At 38.5% G+C, this 17,324-nt stretch overlaps 1 protein-coding gene across 4 annotated transcripts in view; it reads right to left on the reverse strand.

Moving 5' to 3' along the window:
• The window catches only part of JARID2 (jumonji and AT-rich interaction domain containing 2), a 334,127-nt gene that overhangs the window by 154,157 nt on the left and 162,646 nt on the right, over window positions 1-17,324 (reverse strand). The window contains exon 1 of one of the 4 annotated variants that reach the window (XM_020986792.2): window positions 9,026-9,194. The exons of the other annotated variants lie outside the window; for them this stretch is intronic. Within the exon in view, the coding sequence (XP_020842451.1) occupies window positions 9,026-9,092 (67 nt within the window). The 5' untranslated portion in view covers window positions 9,093-9,194. Of the gene's footprint in view, window positions 1-9,025; window positions 9,195-17,324 lie in introns of those variants that run through there. 4 annotated transcript variants of the gene reach the window in all.

Raw genomic sequence — 17,324 nt, forward strand, 5'->3', positions numbered from 1 at the left:
AAACACATTTGCAGAAGTAGGACAAAGAATACTTGACTTCACAATACCTTGTATGTGAAGAGATCTAAGGTTTAGATTACTGTTAAGTTGTGAATGAGCCAAATATGTGATACATCCGTTTAAAAATCACATGTAATAAGGCTATGGTGACAAAAAGTGCCATTCCTAAATGAAGGAAAGTAATATTATCACTGTCCTCTGTGTTAAGACACTATTTGCCACATTTTTGTAAGTCTTTTGTTTTTAAAACACTTTCATTTCTAAACATATCTCTCTCCACTCTCCTCCCAGCAAGCCCTCCCTTGTAATAACAGGTTAAAAAGAGGAGAAAAACAATTCAAGAAAATTAACCAACACATCAATTGATTCCAACTATATATGCAATACTCCACTGTATTGCGTGTATTAGGAGAAAAAAGTAAAAATCTAGGGGGAATCCCAATGAAAATAATCAAAAAGATAATGATCTTGAAACCATGTTATATAAGTAACAGGTAAAAGAAATTTTCGTATCTATGGGAAATCTTTTTTCAATATTTTTTCAAGATTTCAAGACAGTCATCACCTAGAAGGAAGAATAGGCGTTATTGGATGAATTTTAGAGAAGGCAAGTTTCAATTTAACCTTTTTTTTTTTAAACTACAAAATGCAACATTTTTTACAACTAAATCTGCAAAAGTGGAATATGTACTCTGACTCAAAAATAACTATTGCAGGGCACCTCCGCCCAAGAGGTGAAAGAGTGAAATGCGCCACATAAATATAAATATTTCTAACAGCACTTTTTCTAGTAGCAAAGAAACTAGTAATTTGTGATAAATCCATTAAGAAATGGTGAATTGTGCTATACTAACAAAACAATATTGTGGCATAAGAAATTACAAATATTAAGAAATCAGAAATTTGGGAAGGCTTGTACAAACTGATACATAGTAAAATAAGATGCAAGAAAACAACTCAAAAGATAAACACAACAGCATAAAGGAAAATGACATTAAAAGGCTTCTGAGCACTGATCAATGCGATGACCAATCATAAATTCAAGACCTGATGGTGAAGCATGCCTCCTACCTCCCAGCAAAGAGGTAGGTGGTAGGCAACAGATAAGAAAGTAAGAATACATTTTCAGACAAGACCAATGGGTTGATTTGTTCTGTTTGATTATATCTGATACAAAAAAGGATTGAGAGGTTGGTGGGAAAGAGGAGTTATTGGAAAGTAATAATGATATTTTTAAAAAGAGGACCAATAAAATATTTATAGAAAAAAAATGGAATGTTCGAACTGTTATATGAGGTAGGTGACCACCTACTATATAAAATGTTTAAGAAGAAGCAAGATGATCATCTGTTAAGGATATGGCATAGAACAAATTCCTGCTTTTCAGGAGCAGTTTTTGCTAGGTGACTGTTTAGGGTCTACTCAACAATTCTTAAGATTTTACAATTCCTTGCAAAGTGTCAGAGAAAGAAAACAAAAAGCTGAAGTAAAAATCCCTGAGTTTGAATCCCAGTTCTGCTGCACAGAAGCTGCGTGGCCTTGTATAAATAACTTAATCTTTCTTAATCTTTTAGTTTCCTCATCTGCTAAAAAGAAAAATAAAAAAAAGAGGGTAAGACACATACAGTCCTTTCCAGCTCTGGAAGATAAAATTATGATCTATATTTTATAATTATCTATATAAGCATATTTTCGGTTATAGAATATTACCTAAAATATATTTAAATCGCCTACATTTTATAATTATTTATAACTATATTTTATGTATTATTAAAGAATATATAAAAATTGTACCCCCAGGGAGACAAGTTGTTGAGGTCCCACAATGCTTTGAAACTGGGACCAAATAAACATTGGCAGACAAAATGCAACTTTTGAATGCCTCTCCCAATGGATGTAGTCCTTGGAAATGGCTCCCAAGACTGATGGTGGTGGTAGCAGCAGCCAAGATGGCAGCCTCTCTCCCATAGCTACTTTAACATAAATGGAAAATGTGGCTACATGGCATTTGGCTACGAAAGCATTTATAAGAGGGTTTCCATGCCATTAAAATCTTTAATCTAAAGTAAAAACACTAAGGTTCTCCCATAGGTCCACGTGCATGTCAGTTAGGCATTCAGCAAGTCACTATTTATTGACAAACTGTAGTATCTGGAACACAGCAGTTGCTTAACAGATGCTAGTTGAAGTGAATTTATATACAATGTTAATGGCAGCTGACTAAATAATATAATGCTTTTAGGTTCTACAAAGCACTCTACATGCATTATATCATTTAAAACCCATAACAACCCTGTTAGGTAGGGAATATTCTTTTCCCCATTTAATAGATGAGGTAACAAAGTCTGTCTTGGGACACACCTCATACCATCTGGAGTGGGATTAGAATCCAGATTGTTTTGACTCCATCCACTATTCCAGACTGTTAGAAGGGGTCTTAACAATCTAACCCATTAATTTCACAGGTTAAGAAAACTGGAGCCTAAAAGCAGAACGTCCTATATGTCACCTAAGGAACATGTAAGATTGTCAAAATTTAAGACAACACATAGACTTAGATTTTTCTCCAAAACTCTACCTTTTCGAATCCTGGATGAGGGTTAATATCATTACAGGGGAAAGAATTAATAAATTTATTGATTGGTAAATCATCTTCCATTAAAAAGAAATAGGGTTAATATCATTACAGGTAAAAGAATTAATAAATTTTATTAACTGGTGAATCATCATCCATTAAACTCTCCCATACTGCTGTGGAGAAAAATAAGCTTTATCCCTGGGCAAGCATCCTACACATTTGGCTAGGCCTTCCTTCTGTCTCTGTAGTCTACTGAACACGACTCAGATCTAGCTTGGGTATTTCAATACAAGCCATACAACCAGAACCACACGGTCCTCCTTTCCTTCCAAACAGCTAGTCAAGCCGATGAAAACGAATGCCACCAGGCAGAAGAGACATAATTACAACATGATCTAAGCCACTCAGATAATGTTTTTTGGGCTTCTCCCATTAATACAAATGGGGTTGATGGGCAGGGCAGGTGTCCTTCTGTCCCAATTACTTTTAGCCTGAGTCAAGGAAAGAAACTAAGATAAAAGACTCCATCTTTCAAATCCCCAACCTACATTTTAATTGTGCCCTGCCACTTGCTTCCTTTTCCAGGAAGAGAGGAAAATTCCATCCAATTTTCCCAAGACCTCTTTCTCTCTTGTATTAATATTGACCAGACTGAAGCACTTCCATTTTATCTCTCAATAAAGAAACAGGTACAATCATCCTGGAGGCCTCTGGGACCAACGAGTGCTTGGACTACAGGCCCATCCAAGTCAAAGACAAACAGGAGAGGTGATCTTTGTAACAGGGCTCTGATACAGTTCCACTGACCCCACACCACAAAGCTCGAGTCAACCTTTTACAACACACACACACACACACACACACACTCCAAACCCAGAAGAAAAACAAACAGAAAACAGCACCCTGTAATCAGTAAAGACTGCCAAGTCCAGTAGCTTTTCCTTCCACCTTCCAAATTAGCAAGAGATGAAATGCCGACCAGAGCCTGGCAACTCAACATAGCAACTTGAGCTCCGTTTTTTTCCCCCAGCACTGAAAAAGAATGAACAAGAAAGGTTAGAGGGCTGTGCAGCAACCATTATTGGCAAGAGAGGCCAGCTGAAGTTAGACATATATTAGCATTTTCCTACCCCCTTGGCTCAAACACAAAAAAGGTTAGGAAGTTATAGCTAAAAATGCAAGAAAGCTTAGCTTTAATTCTGCCTAAAGGTTCAGATTATGAATATATTTGAAGGAAATTAATCTTTTCTCACTAACCTGTTTTTGTCCCCCCTATTGTGGGAAAAAAATTTGAACTGCAACTGGCCTATCCTCCCACCCCCACCCCCAACTTATACAACACATCCATAAAACAATTCAAATAATATCAAAAGAATCACCTGTGTGCAAGAGCTCCCTCAACCCCCCCAATCCAGACCTAGAGAAAGACTAGAAATAAAGGGAAAACAATGAGACCTTTGAAGCTGCTCCAGGACTTCTAGAACATCTGTAGCACACCCAACTAATTAGCATATTAGGCAGTGCTACTGTATTGAGCTCCACTGTGCAAGAGATGCACAAAAGGTAATTCTGTTTTATAGAGCCAAAGCCATCTGTCACCTTGTCACTGTGAGACAAGGTATCACATTACATATTAAACAGGCGGCAAGCTTCCACAGTAAGGCTTCCAACAGTTGCTGCCCAATCTTTCTTTCATAAGTGTAAATTCAGAATTAGTGAAAGCAATCCCTCCTCTTTCTTTCTAGGATGTAAAGGCTTTTGGATCTGGAGATGCTTAGGTGTGCAGAATGCTCAGTTTGCCTCTACTGTGAAAGTTGCAGTGTAGAATTTAAAACAAAACAAAACAAAACAAATTAAAAAAAAAAAGACACCATGAAAAATTATCTTGGTTACAGGGAGAATGCAGAACAAGAAAGGCCATGGGGCGGGTAGAGTAGAAACGGTTACCTTCACAGGTTCAACAATTTGGGCAAAGTTATTTATCTATTTGTAGGAATCCTGGCCTGGAGCCTAAAAGTCAAGAAAGCAAGGCCAACTGCAGAGACCTCATCTCTTTGTCATTGTGCACAAGTCAGGTCAGCTGGTTAAGCTCAAGACATACATAAAGGTAAGGAGAGAAGGGAAGAGCTGAACTTTGACAGGCAGCAGGATGACCATCATGCCAAAGGCCAACAGTCAGGTGCAGGGGGGGGGCCCTTTGGGGGCGAGGACAAAAAAGAAGAGAGAGAGAGAGAGAGAGAGGAGAGAGAGAGAGAGAGAGAGAGAGAGAGAGAGAAGAGAGAGACAGAGACAGAGAGAGAGAGAGAGAAGGGGGGAGGGGAGGGAGAGGAGAGGAGAGGAGAGAGAGAGAGAGAGAGAGAGAGACAGAGACAGAGAGACAGAGACAGAGAGAGAGAGATGAATAGTAAGAGCTATTACCTTCCCTAGTGAAAATGGCCACCAAGTACAGGGAATGAAACAGGCTATCAATTTCCCTTTGTCTCTAAATTTTGCATTCTAGTCAGGAAAAGTTTATGCACAAGCATCTCTCAATATTCCTGAAAAATAGCCTAGAGCTCTAAGTCAGGAAATAATTTTGTTTCAACAACAAAAGTCTACTGAATTGTATCTTGGATCCTCTTATTCCATTAGCTAAGCACCTACTCTGTGCAAGACAGTGTGGCCCTTACCACAGAGCACATTCATAACAACACATCTCAAAGCCAATTCCAGTGATTAGTAACCTAATCAATCTTTCTTTACATTTCTGGACAGGGGTGGAGGGAGGCCCAAATATACCACACAGGAAAAGTAGGAGATCTAGCATCATTAATGAGAAGGAAAGTTTCTCCTCATTCCTACACCATGGGACAGACAAAAGATTTACAATGAGCAAGTGTGACAATCAATACCTATCTCTATCTTTCTCTCTCCTTGGATCTACAAGAGTATAAATACATACACACACACACACACACTCACTAGCTCATGCAAAATTCTAAGACAGTCTCTAAGGCTACAAGCATTTACTGAGTACTCTCTATGAACTTGGTATTACGCTAAGCGCTGCAGATATAAAGAGAAAGCAAAAACAGTTCCTGACCTCAAGGAGCTCTGCGCATCTAATGGGGGAGACAAAAATGCGAACAATTACATATGAGATAGCAACAGATTTGTAAACTGGAAGGAAGCTCAGAGGAAAGGAGCTAGGGATTTAAGGGGGAAGGACAAAGGCAGGAGCGACCAGGAAAAGATAGATTTCTACACTACAGGGAAATGGTTCATGGTAAGCCTACAATTTCCTATCTCAAACATCTGAAGATACATGATCATAAACATTCTGCAGTGCAGGGGCATTACACAGTACAGGAGTACCCTACTCCACCACACCCATCCTGAACTCTTTCAACCATGGAAGAGAACCAAGGCCATGGAAAAGTACCAAATTTTGTGCTGGGGAGAGAAGAGCACAGGACCTAAAGTCAGAAATTTCCAGGAAGGGTTTCCTAGACCACCCAATGAAAGAAAACTAGAAGAAGCTGTTTAAATTCTGATCAGCCTGACAAAGACAAATACTTGTCCACATAGGTTTCTTTCCAAACCTGACCCCTACTTTCTATCCCTCTGTTTCCTAATAGGAAATCTTCAGTGATTTATAATTTTATAATAAAACAAAGAAGTTTTTAATTCAATGTAGTTTTGTTTGGCTTTCATTAACACCCCCTTTGCTCTGGAACCTGGCTTCTTAATCTGGGGACCATGAATGTTTGTTGTTTTCTTTTTTCATTTCAATATTTTAAGAATGGTATTTCAAAATAATTGATTTTCTTCATCATCTTGTGAGTTGTTTTATATGTTTTAAAATATTACTCTGAGAAGGGGTCCATAGGCTTCTATCACTTGAAGGCCAAAGGGGTTCCATGACACAGAAAAGGTCAAGAAACCCTATTCTTTCAATTGTTTAATTTCATGAATTGACTCTCTTTTTTTCTGGCTTCCCCATCACTCCTCTAAATTCTCCAAGGAAACATCTATCCCTTTTCACCTGATTTCTGGTCAAACTGTGGAAGGATGACAGGAAGCCTTTGGTAGGCTATTGTCTCTAAGGGAATGTGGTTATATTTATGAGCCTTTTCTGACCTTATTACCCAAAGCTTCAGTCTCTGAATTTCCCACTGATGATCCTGCAACAGCCTTTCCTAGGGACATGATATTACAACCCAAACTATGGGAAGTAAATTCTGGTGGGGGGGGGGGGAGAACCTGAGCAAGTGATCAATCTTGTCAATGCCAGAGTCAGAGTCAATTCCCCTCTTTTACAGATGGAAAAAGTGAGGAACAAAGGGCTTTTTCACTCAAGGTCACAAAGATGATGACAGAATCCACTGATTCTCATCCTCATCATCCAATCCCATCCTCATCATTCTATGCTAATTTCATTTTATTCTGAACACAGAAATAAATGGAGGAGTTCCAGTTTTGTCAAATATGCCTTGAAAGCAATCACAAACAACTGAGCTGCACACCAAAAGGAAAATCCCAATCCTACCAACCATAAGAGGCAGCCTGGTAGAGGGGGGAAAAAAAGAAAAAGAAGAAATGTGACGAAAGGAAAAGGAGTCATCTGTAATACCTTAGGATGAAAGCTAACAAGCTTTGGAAAATGAACTATCATGGCTTTGTCCTGGTCCATCATGAACAGAGAGAAAGGAAAGAAGGCAACTTGTCTCAAAATATGAGTTAGAAAACAGTGCTGCCTCACTTGCCGAAAACCCAGCATACTCAGATATAAACTCACATAACACAAATAATAGATCTTGAGGGATTAAGCTTGTGCAAAGAATACTTCACTTTTAAAAAACCCACACAGATTTCTTTTCAAATACTAAAGCATTTAAAATCTTAGTTAATTTACTCAAACTCTAATGAGTACTCAAATGTTTAGGAAAAAAGCCAGAGATGCCTATGCCACTTCATGTTTGTCCTAATAGCTTGAGGCACCTGCAAGAATAAAAACAGGAACTGCCATTCATATACCACTGGACATACACCTGATTTGATGCCGTCAGAGACCTCGTGAGAAGTAATCAGTCAATAATCATGTATTAAGTACTTGTTATGACAGGCAGTGTACTAGACGCTGGGGATACAAGCAGAAAGAATGAAATAAGTTCTACCCTGAAGGAGTTTGCATTCTATACAGGGAGAGACCAATCAAAGATATATGGGTATGAATCTGCCCATTGTATAGGAAAGTAAGCATGGAGCCCAAAGGTGCCAAGTTGTATCCCCAGAACTAAGTTGTTTGGGAGGCCAGGTTAGGATACAGGTCTGCCTCACCTTTGTCAAGGTAAACAAACAAAGTTAAGTTTAACGCAGTCTAGAAAACATCACTTACAAGTTATTGGTCTTCCGGGGAATGAACTTTGTCAAGGCTTTATACAAAGTCTCTTCCAGGGAGTCCACAGCCTTTTATGTATGTTTGATTATTGTCCTTCTTGCATCAGTGGAGGAAGGTACACCACACATTTAAAACAAGACAATCATTCACCCGTTCTCCAGAATGACTGAAATAAGGCAGAATGTTATGCCCAAAGGCATTAAATGAGGTAACTGTAAAGCTGGGTTCAAAGTTCAGTTAGACCTATTGCCTCTTAAGCCAGATTTCATTCAAGTCAATTACACTGGAAGCAGGAATGGGAAAGAGGTGGAACTACAAGTAATATAGGAATAAATTGAATTTGTAAAGATACAGGGGGTTGTCTGTACCTTGCAGATCTATTCCAATAGATGACATCTGCAAGTATTTGAATGACCCAGGATCCAGTCTATTCAATAAGGTTGAATGCATACAATACTAAAGAAATAACAGAAGACTAGCAGTTAAAAGTTTATTTCTATTTCCCAAATCTGAGGCACTCTGTACCCATGGAGAAGTCACTCTTAATAAAAACATCTCTTAATAAGCCTCAGTTTCCCCCACCATTTTAAAAGTGGGGGGAAGGGAAGATGAAATCATATGATCGCTACTTCCCTGACTACAGCCAATAAACTACTGCATTTTGCATCCTGTTATATGTATTTATCTATAATGCTTAAAATGATATTAAATAAGCGATGCCTGACAAGTCCTGAAAGGAATGTTCAAACCTACGGTGCCTGATTAACACTGCAATTTTGACCAAAATGGTCAACAGAGCTAACAGCATGAATTCTCCCCTTGTAAATTTCCACAGCACCTTTGCAGGCCCCAACACTGCCCCCCAGGGAGGATATCAAAGAGGAAAGAATATTAATATTAAGCAAATCACAATACTTCACATACTGCTATATAGCACCTTGCCATCCATAATGGATTTAATCAGGACTCCATCAGGGAAATCCACAAAGGCCTATTTGTTCAACAAAAGCCACATCAGCCTAAAACAAAATCTAGAGCTAGATTTCATTTTGTTTATAGGAACACACCTTCTATCCCAGGCTCCTCAAGACAAGCCACCAAACACTGCACCTGACAGACCCGTGGAACAGCCATCCTCAGAGCCGGATCATTGCAGAGAGAGAAAGAGAGAGGAGAAGAGAGGGGGGAGACAGGGAGAGAAGGAAAGAGGGAAAGGAGAGGGGGAGGGAGAAGGGAGAGAGGGAAGGAGGGAGGGAGAGAGACAGAGACAGACAGAGAGAAAGAGAGAGAGAAAGAGAAAGAGCGAGAGGCAGGCTTCAGAGCACTTGTCAACAATCCTCCTGCTGTACGTAATAAGCAACCGGCAGTGCAGATTCAGCACAGCAATAGGACAGCAGGAATAGCAATGGCTTGGTAGGGGGAGGGGAGAGAAAAGGTTATTTATGTTGATGGAAAGAAGCTAACACCAAAGAGATCTCTAGAATACGCCCCCCCTTCCCCCCATTAAAAAAAATGACAGAAGCAAAATCCACAAGGTTTATTATCATGGGTTGTTCTTGTTTTTGTTTTTATTTTTGTTTTAAAAGAAATCTGGGCAGGACACAAATCAGATCCTTGGAATATGTAACATTTACATTTTTTTTAAACCCACAGTTCGAAAGACCTCTGAGAGGAGAGTATTCAGTTTAATTGTCTGCAGATCCGATTCGCCAGACAACACAACACACCCCCCGCCCTCGGCCCCCCACCCCCACGAGCAGCGAGCTGGCTGAATGACACATTTTCAATAACATATCCCTACTTAATATCATAATTTGTGTTATTCAGCACTTGCCTTTTATTTATTTTTATTTGTTTTTTTGGCTGGGAAATCTGGGCATCTCTCCAGACAGACTGCAGAAATCTCTTTCCACATGCTCCTCTAGGCTCCTCCCTCCTTCCTTCCTTCCTTCCTCCCTCACACCCTCCTTCCCATCAATTCCAGCCACCATGGTGCTTCATTAGCTACAAAATGAGCTAATAGTACAAAACAGACATGGGCCACTGCTACCCAGCCTGGCCAAAATATACATAAATTGATTTAATCTAATAAATTGCATGTTGTTTTCTCCCATCTTTTCTTCCCCTAAGCAAAAGTCTTTCCAGAAAATAATTATCTGTGGCCTGTCAGCTGGAGGGGGGGGGAGAGACCAAGAAGACAAGAGCAGATATATCAATTCACTCTGCCCCATATCATTTCAGGGAACACCAACCTCAACAAAAACCACCTGGCAGCCCGAATTTGAACCCAAGGGTCTGGTTTCAAAATTCTGCTTCCCAGGCAGGCATCAAAATATAACTATAATTAAGAAGACTAGAAACACAAGCGCCAAAGACCCTACCCTAAGAAACCTTACTATTCTCTGCCCAAGAAAATGAGACTTCTTTTCCTCCCAAACCGTCAAAGACTTTTACATCCCAGTATCTCCCTTTACTTAAAGGCAAAAAGGAGTAACCCCTTCCTCTTTTCTTCCAAAAAGATGATAAAATGTACAGCTGACCTTAAACACTGTCTAGTCCAATCTACTCCTTTTACAGCAGAAACTGAGGACCAGAAAGATCAGACAGAATCGCTTGGGATCTACAAAGCAGAAAAACCAAGAGAATTCTCCCCCTGCTGGGATGTCTACTGTTCCTCTAAGGCTGGGGGGGCCATAGTCTTGTGTGTTTCTAATATTTTAATAATAATTTCAATGACTGGTTTAAACATCATTCTAAAAAAAATAGTATTCTAAAAAGGGGTTCAAAAGGGGTTCCACAGACTTGACCAGACTGAAAAAGGCTTCCAGGACAAACCAAAAAACAAAACAAAACAAAAGGTTAACAAAAGGTTTAAAGCCCTGCAGCTCTAAGACTATGAGAGGCAGAAGTATAGTGGGAAAAGTTCTGAGCTGTGAGTCCTTTAAAGAGCTGGCTTTGAATCTCAGTTCTCTATCTTAATACATCTGGACAAGTTATTTTATTTCTCAGCTTCCTTATCTGTAATATAAGAGGGTTGGACTAGGTAAAATCTGAGGGGACTTGTCAGAGACCTGTCCCACCACAGGATCATGTGAAAATTGAAAGCCCAAATGAGACCTGTTAGACAAATAAACTACATCTTCAACATTAACTCTACCTCTAATGATGGCCTGCTTAAGTGGATGAGGTTAGGACAGCAGCAAGAAGACAGATTTATAAATTATTTCATCCAAGAAGCAGTCTTACACAGAATGGGAACTCAGACACCATTTTACCATGGAATTTGTGCCTATAATGTTCAATGATTATTTACCACGGATCTGTTAACCTCCCTCTCCCACTTAATCCAAAATTAGTTAACAGAATACTGCTGTAAATTTAAAAATGAGAAAGCACCAAAAGTTAACTGTAAAACTGGCTTGGCTTTCTTTGGCATGATGTACGACATGAAACCTGAATTCATTAGGTATTACTCTACACACAGATGAAAGCATAAGCCCTATTATCTGTGCTTATCATATTAACGTATGGTAACATTTAAGTACAATCAGACTAAAATCTGTAAAAGTTAACTCTGCCTGGATTTTGACTCAAGACCAAAGAGATGGAGAAAGAAAACCTAGAACTCCTCATTCTAAATCTGAGCGTCTTCTAGGGTTGTTTTGAAAAAAATACTGGCAATTCAAATGAGTATTATTGGTCTAACCAATATATACAGGGAAGAGTAACACAACAGGAGCGAGTGATGTACAATTATGAGAGAGACAGAGAGACAGAGAGAGAACAAACCTCCCTACTTTAATTATGTACATCTCAAAGAGTACAGGGCACTTAGTTAAAAGAGTGATATATGTTGGATTTTTAAGATAGCAGTGAAACAAAACCAGTAATAGCATCCCATATTTATACTGAGGCAGCTAGATGATACAGCAGATAAGAGTGTGTTGGGCCAGGAGTCAGGAAGACTCATCTCCCTGAGTTCTAATCTGGCCTCAGACAGTTACTAGCTATGTGACCCTTAAGTCACTTCACCCTTTTTGTCTCAGTTTCCTCATCTGTAAAATGAGCTGGAGAAGAATATGCCAAACCACTACAATATTTTTGCCAAGAAAACCCCAAAGTGGGTCACAATGAGTCTGAAATAGCTGAGCAACAACATTTATGTTTTATAAAATGTTTTTCTGACAAATCTGTTCTTATTATTCTCATTTGGCAAATAGGAAAACTAAGGCGTAGAAAATTTGGATGATCTGTATAAGATCGTACAGAAAATTAGTGTCAATGCTGAGACTCAATCACATTTCTTCTCACTCCAAGACTGACAGTCCTTCCTGCTGTACCATACCTGCCTTTCCTCATGACAGCTTTTACTCTGATTTGCTAATTTAATTTTTATTACTTGAAATTTGTTTTGATGTTTACCTAAGTACAAACTCCTCTTTGAATGGATTTTTTAGTTTGCCGTTTTCATTTTTATTATTTTTTAATGACTAGGGATGAGGTACAGGGAAAAATATGATCTCTGTAGTCTCTTAAAAAGTTTGAGCTTTAAGGAAAACTAACCACCTGAAACACCAGAGAAAAATAATGAATTCTGTTCAGACTGCAGGAAGAAACTATATTGTCAAAGAATAACAAATTTAGCTCTGGAGGGGGCTTTACAGAATTCTAGTCCAATCCAATTTAAGGTTGAGAAAGATGTGGCTTATAAATGCTAACCTGATTTGCTCAAGATGTTGTAGACAGGATTTGAATCCTCAACTTCTTTCTACTATACCACAGTTATAACAGTAACAGGATAGCACAAATTCCCTTGGTTAGTATCTCAATTCAATGTAATCCAGAAACATTTAGTAAAACACCAATCGCGTGCACAAGAACTTGCTAGGCTACAGACGTTGCATGCCTGCCATCGGGAAGCTTACAATCTAGTAATATGTCACCTAATTGGTCTTTGCCTAATTAACTCCTAAGTCTATCCAATTAAATAAATTCTGGAGGAGATGAAGCCCTGAAATGTTTATGCCTGTTGGTATTATGTTCATAACAAAAAAGTCTGGACATGAAAGACTTGAGCGTCAAATCCCAGCTCAGTCATTTAACTACCCCAACCACAGGAACGTCACTTAACTTACTTAACTTCTCTTTAAATCGGTTAGTTTGAGACTAAGAGATATCTAAAATTCCTCCCAGATCAAAGTCTATCATCTTCTGACAAAAGCAATAAATAGGTAGGGGTGCAGAGTCATTTCTTCCTTGCTTTCCTTATAGAACATTATCTTTAATTTGGTGGATCTCCTTACTTTCTCAATTCACAAGAGAAAGGGATATAGTACTCCAGTGGTCCTACTAGATTCATGTGGAGTTTCAAAAAGAAAAAAAATAAATAATGCTACTACTAAACCATACTTGTGTAAAGTAAATTTGACCTAATCAAAAACTTGATCATTTCCTAAGAGTTCCCTCTCCTTTTCACCTACTCATTTCTCAAACCCTTTATTCCTACTCTATTTTTACTGAAAAAAGGGCCAAGGTCTCTCCTAGTGCATCCAGGGCCATCTCCAGTTTTCTTGACCTATGTCTTGCTAGGGACCCAGATGGCTCTGGAGGACAGAGTGAGGCTGGTGACTTTGCACAGCTCTGCCTCACTTAAACCCAATTCACTTGCAAGTCATGAAATCATCTTCCTGATGTCATTAGTCCTCTTGGAGAACAAAGGACAAACAAAACAACAACAAAGGAAAGCTCTCTCCTACTGACTCCTTTATTGGAGAAGAGGTGGCCTTTCTCCTTTTCATGTACCTATGATACTATCCCTGCCCCATATTCTCCAGAAGAATAAGCCTTCTCTCATTCCCACTGTCTCTCTACTCTTCAATATTTCCTTATTTAGGTGTTCCCTCCCTGCTAACTGTAAATATAACAAACTCTTGCTGCCTATATCGGCCTCCCCTTTTTCCCATTTTATTTTCTTTTTATCCTGAACTAAAATTCTACATGAAATGAACACTTCCATACATAATGCAGAACAGGAGAGGGTTATGCAGGCAACCGCAAACACCTATGACGTAGAGCTTACTTCTTTTTAAAGTACATAATAAATTTAAAATAAATTTCTGGTCTTCCCCGGTTCTTATCTCATCCTTGGGAATCCTATCCTTGCCTTCTCTTCTCTCATATCTCCAAACTGGGGAGGAGGGGCAAGAAGGAAGAGAAAGAGGAAAAACAAAAGCAAAAGAAAATTCTTGTGAAAAATATGCAGCTCAAGTAAACAAATCTCATCATTCACCTCCAAAAATGTGGGTCTTGTCATGCAACTTGAGCCCAACCCCTCTCTATCAGGAGGTTAGTCGCATACTTGATAGTCAGTCCTTGGGAATCCAGGGGGAAGGCATTATTCAGAATTCTTATTCTTTCAAAGTTGTTTACCCTTTACAATATTGTTGTTATGGTATAAACTATTCTCCTGGTCCTGCTCACTTTGATTTGCATAAGTTCCTACAAGTCTTCTTGGATTTCTCTGAAGCCATCCCTTTCACCATTTCTTATGTACAGTAATATTCCATTATTTTCACATGTCCTAATTTGTTCCGCCATTCCTCAGTCGATGGGCATGACACCTTCTTTCTCTGCCACTACACCTATTTTTTGTATATGTGGGTCTTTTTCTTCTATCTTTGATGTCTTTGGGCTATTAGTGGCATCACTAGGTCAAAGGGTACAGACATGACTTTCTGAGCAGAGTTACAAACTGCCATCTACATTTCTGCTGCACCTCCATGTCTCCTCCTGGTTGGTAACCTCATCACTCAACAGAACTCCTCTCTCCAAAGTTACCAATGATCTCAACCATCAAATTTAATGGCCTTTTATTGACAAAGGACAAAGACAGGTTGTTCCTCGAAGCAAATGCCAGTATTCCAAGGTATGATCTTTAATACTGGGACAAAATCTGGGGCATAAGAATGCAGCTCCCATGTTATAATGAATATTATAAACGACAGCTAGGTGGGTACAGTGGATACAGCACTGGGCCTAGAGTCAGACCCAAGTTCAAATCCAGCTGTATGACTCTGGGCAAATCACTTAAAACATGTGTTTGCCTCATTATCCTCATCTGTAAAATGGGGGTGATAACAGCATCTACCTCTCAGGTTTGTTATGGAGATAATAATTGTAAAGCATTTAGCATGGTGCCTGGAATGTTGTTAAACACCATATAAGTGTCAGCAGCTATGAGCTGTCATGAAAGTTAATAGCAAAATGTGATTCAGTATACAAATATTCCCTTTACATACACTTTCAAAAATACATACGTAACATGAATTGAAGTCAATTTATTGTAGCAATAACTAGTAGGAAGAGGAGAAGTAATAACAATAATGACAAACAGAATAACAACATAGTGGATTCTTACTAAGACAATACTCACTAAAGAGCAGAATTTGGCATAAGATGAATTTCCTTCTGATTCCATTAGCCTGCTTTGATAATCATTGAATATCAAAAGGAATTATGTGTATGTAAGTAAAATTTCATCCATATGTTGGTCAGAGAGCATGAACTACAACTGAAATATAATAGGGGCTATTGTTAATAAATAATAATGTTATTAACAAATGAAAACTTGGTCAGTCATAAAAGATGTATAGAAACTCATGAACAACTACACAATAAATTAACTATTGTGAATTAGCCAGAAGTAGTAACCAAGTTGCCAAGGTCACTTTGTAACAACTAGCACTCAAACATGGTTTGATAAATGCGTTATTAACACAGTATTTAAAGAACAAGCCTAAAACCAGTATAGAAAACAGCTAATGCATCAAATAAGTAGGGTAGGATTATAACTAAACCATTCTTTGTCAGCAGACTAGACATTCAACTATAATCAAAAGTAATCAGTATAATTTATTGATGGAATCATCTTGGTATCTTCACAGAAGAAGAAGAAAAAGGAACCCCATAACTCTGACAGAACAACTAACAAAATATGAAAACTACGGAATAATAAAGCAAAAATCCTGTGATCTCAGTAAGAAGAATTCTTCCCTTTTGGTAGCTAAGTATTTGATGAAGCCAAAGTTGAAACTTATCTTTGAAATGTCACAATACAATATATAACACAGGGTGATATGCATCTCAACAACAAATTACTTTAATGTACTTTGCCAACAGGCCCTTAACTGTCCATTTACACCAGTTTCACAGGGCTTAAAGAATAAAATACTGCCTCTTATTTGTTGAAGACCTTAGTGTATAAAGCATGGCATTAGGCATGATTGAAAAAGCCAATCCCTGCCCTAATAAGCTTATATTTTGAAGAACTATCAGCAGGGCCCCCCAACCCCCCAACATTTTTAGAATTGATGCTGATAATGGCTGCCAAATGATGGAATTAGCTTGGTACTCAGAAACAAAACTCATCCTGACATTTTGGAAAGAATGGCCTAAATAAAATAAGATGAAACTCAAGACAAAATTAACAGGATTTCACTTTCTTAAAAATAATGCAAGCTGGAAGAAGTAGTGACCATAACAGAAAGAAAATTGTACTTAGAGACAGAAAACCTTTGGAGTCTGAGTCCCCATTCCATCTACCATTTAAATAGCTATGGGACTGTGAAAGCAGGTCACTTACCAGAATATCTAAATTTCCTCACAGGGTAGCTTGTAAAAATCAAAACAAATCAAAGCACTATGTAAACCCAAAAGGTGCTATATATATTAACTAATGTCATTATTTAAGAAAATTTAAGGGGGGAAAGATGCTTTGAATGAGAAGTTACAGGGATGCTTAAACTTTTTTTTAAAATGGCAAGTGACTTCATGGTGAAGCTTGCACAAATCCTTTATAAAGTAGGGAAGACAATAAAAGGGAGTAGACAGCCTCTTACACCTAGGAACCTGGATTTAGCAACCGTACCAGCCCACTTACCTAGAGAAAACCAGACTGAGTGCACCCTTTGGCAAGACTGTTGTAAAACAGCAACCCCTGCCGATTCAGTCATTGCATGGTCCATATCAACAGCCTAGTCTTGCTAGAAGCAAGAGAAAGCTTAGTTTGAGATAATGGGTGTAAGTTTGCTTCAATTCAATAACCATTTAAGCACATCAATTAAATGTAGAGGCCTTTCCTATGTTTTGCAAATAGGACATATGCTCCCTATCCCCACTACAAAAAAAAAATTACAACATGAACACAGACAACATAAACCAAAATTTGGGGAGGAAAAGAGTAATAAGGGGAATGAGAAGAGAAATACATGTACACGTAGAGAAGGAAATCTGGGATAATTTCTTGGAGGCGTTGTTACCTGAGCAGAAACATTAAGGGAAGTAAGGGTTCCTGGATGTGGAGGTGAC

This window comes from Phascolarctos cinereus, unplaced genomic scaffold, assembly GCF_003287225.1.
Source record: "Phascolarctos cinereus isolate Bilbo 61053 unplaced genomic scaffold, phaCin_HiC Scaffold_4;HRSCAF=312, whole genome shotgun sequence".
Lineage (NCBI taxonomy): Eukaryota > Metazoa > Chordata > Mammalia > Diprotodontia > Phascolarctidae > Phascolarctos > Phascolarctos cinereus.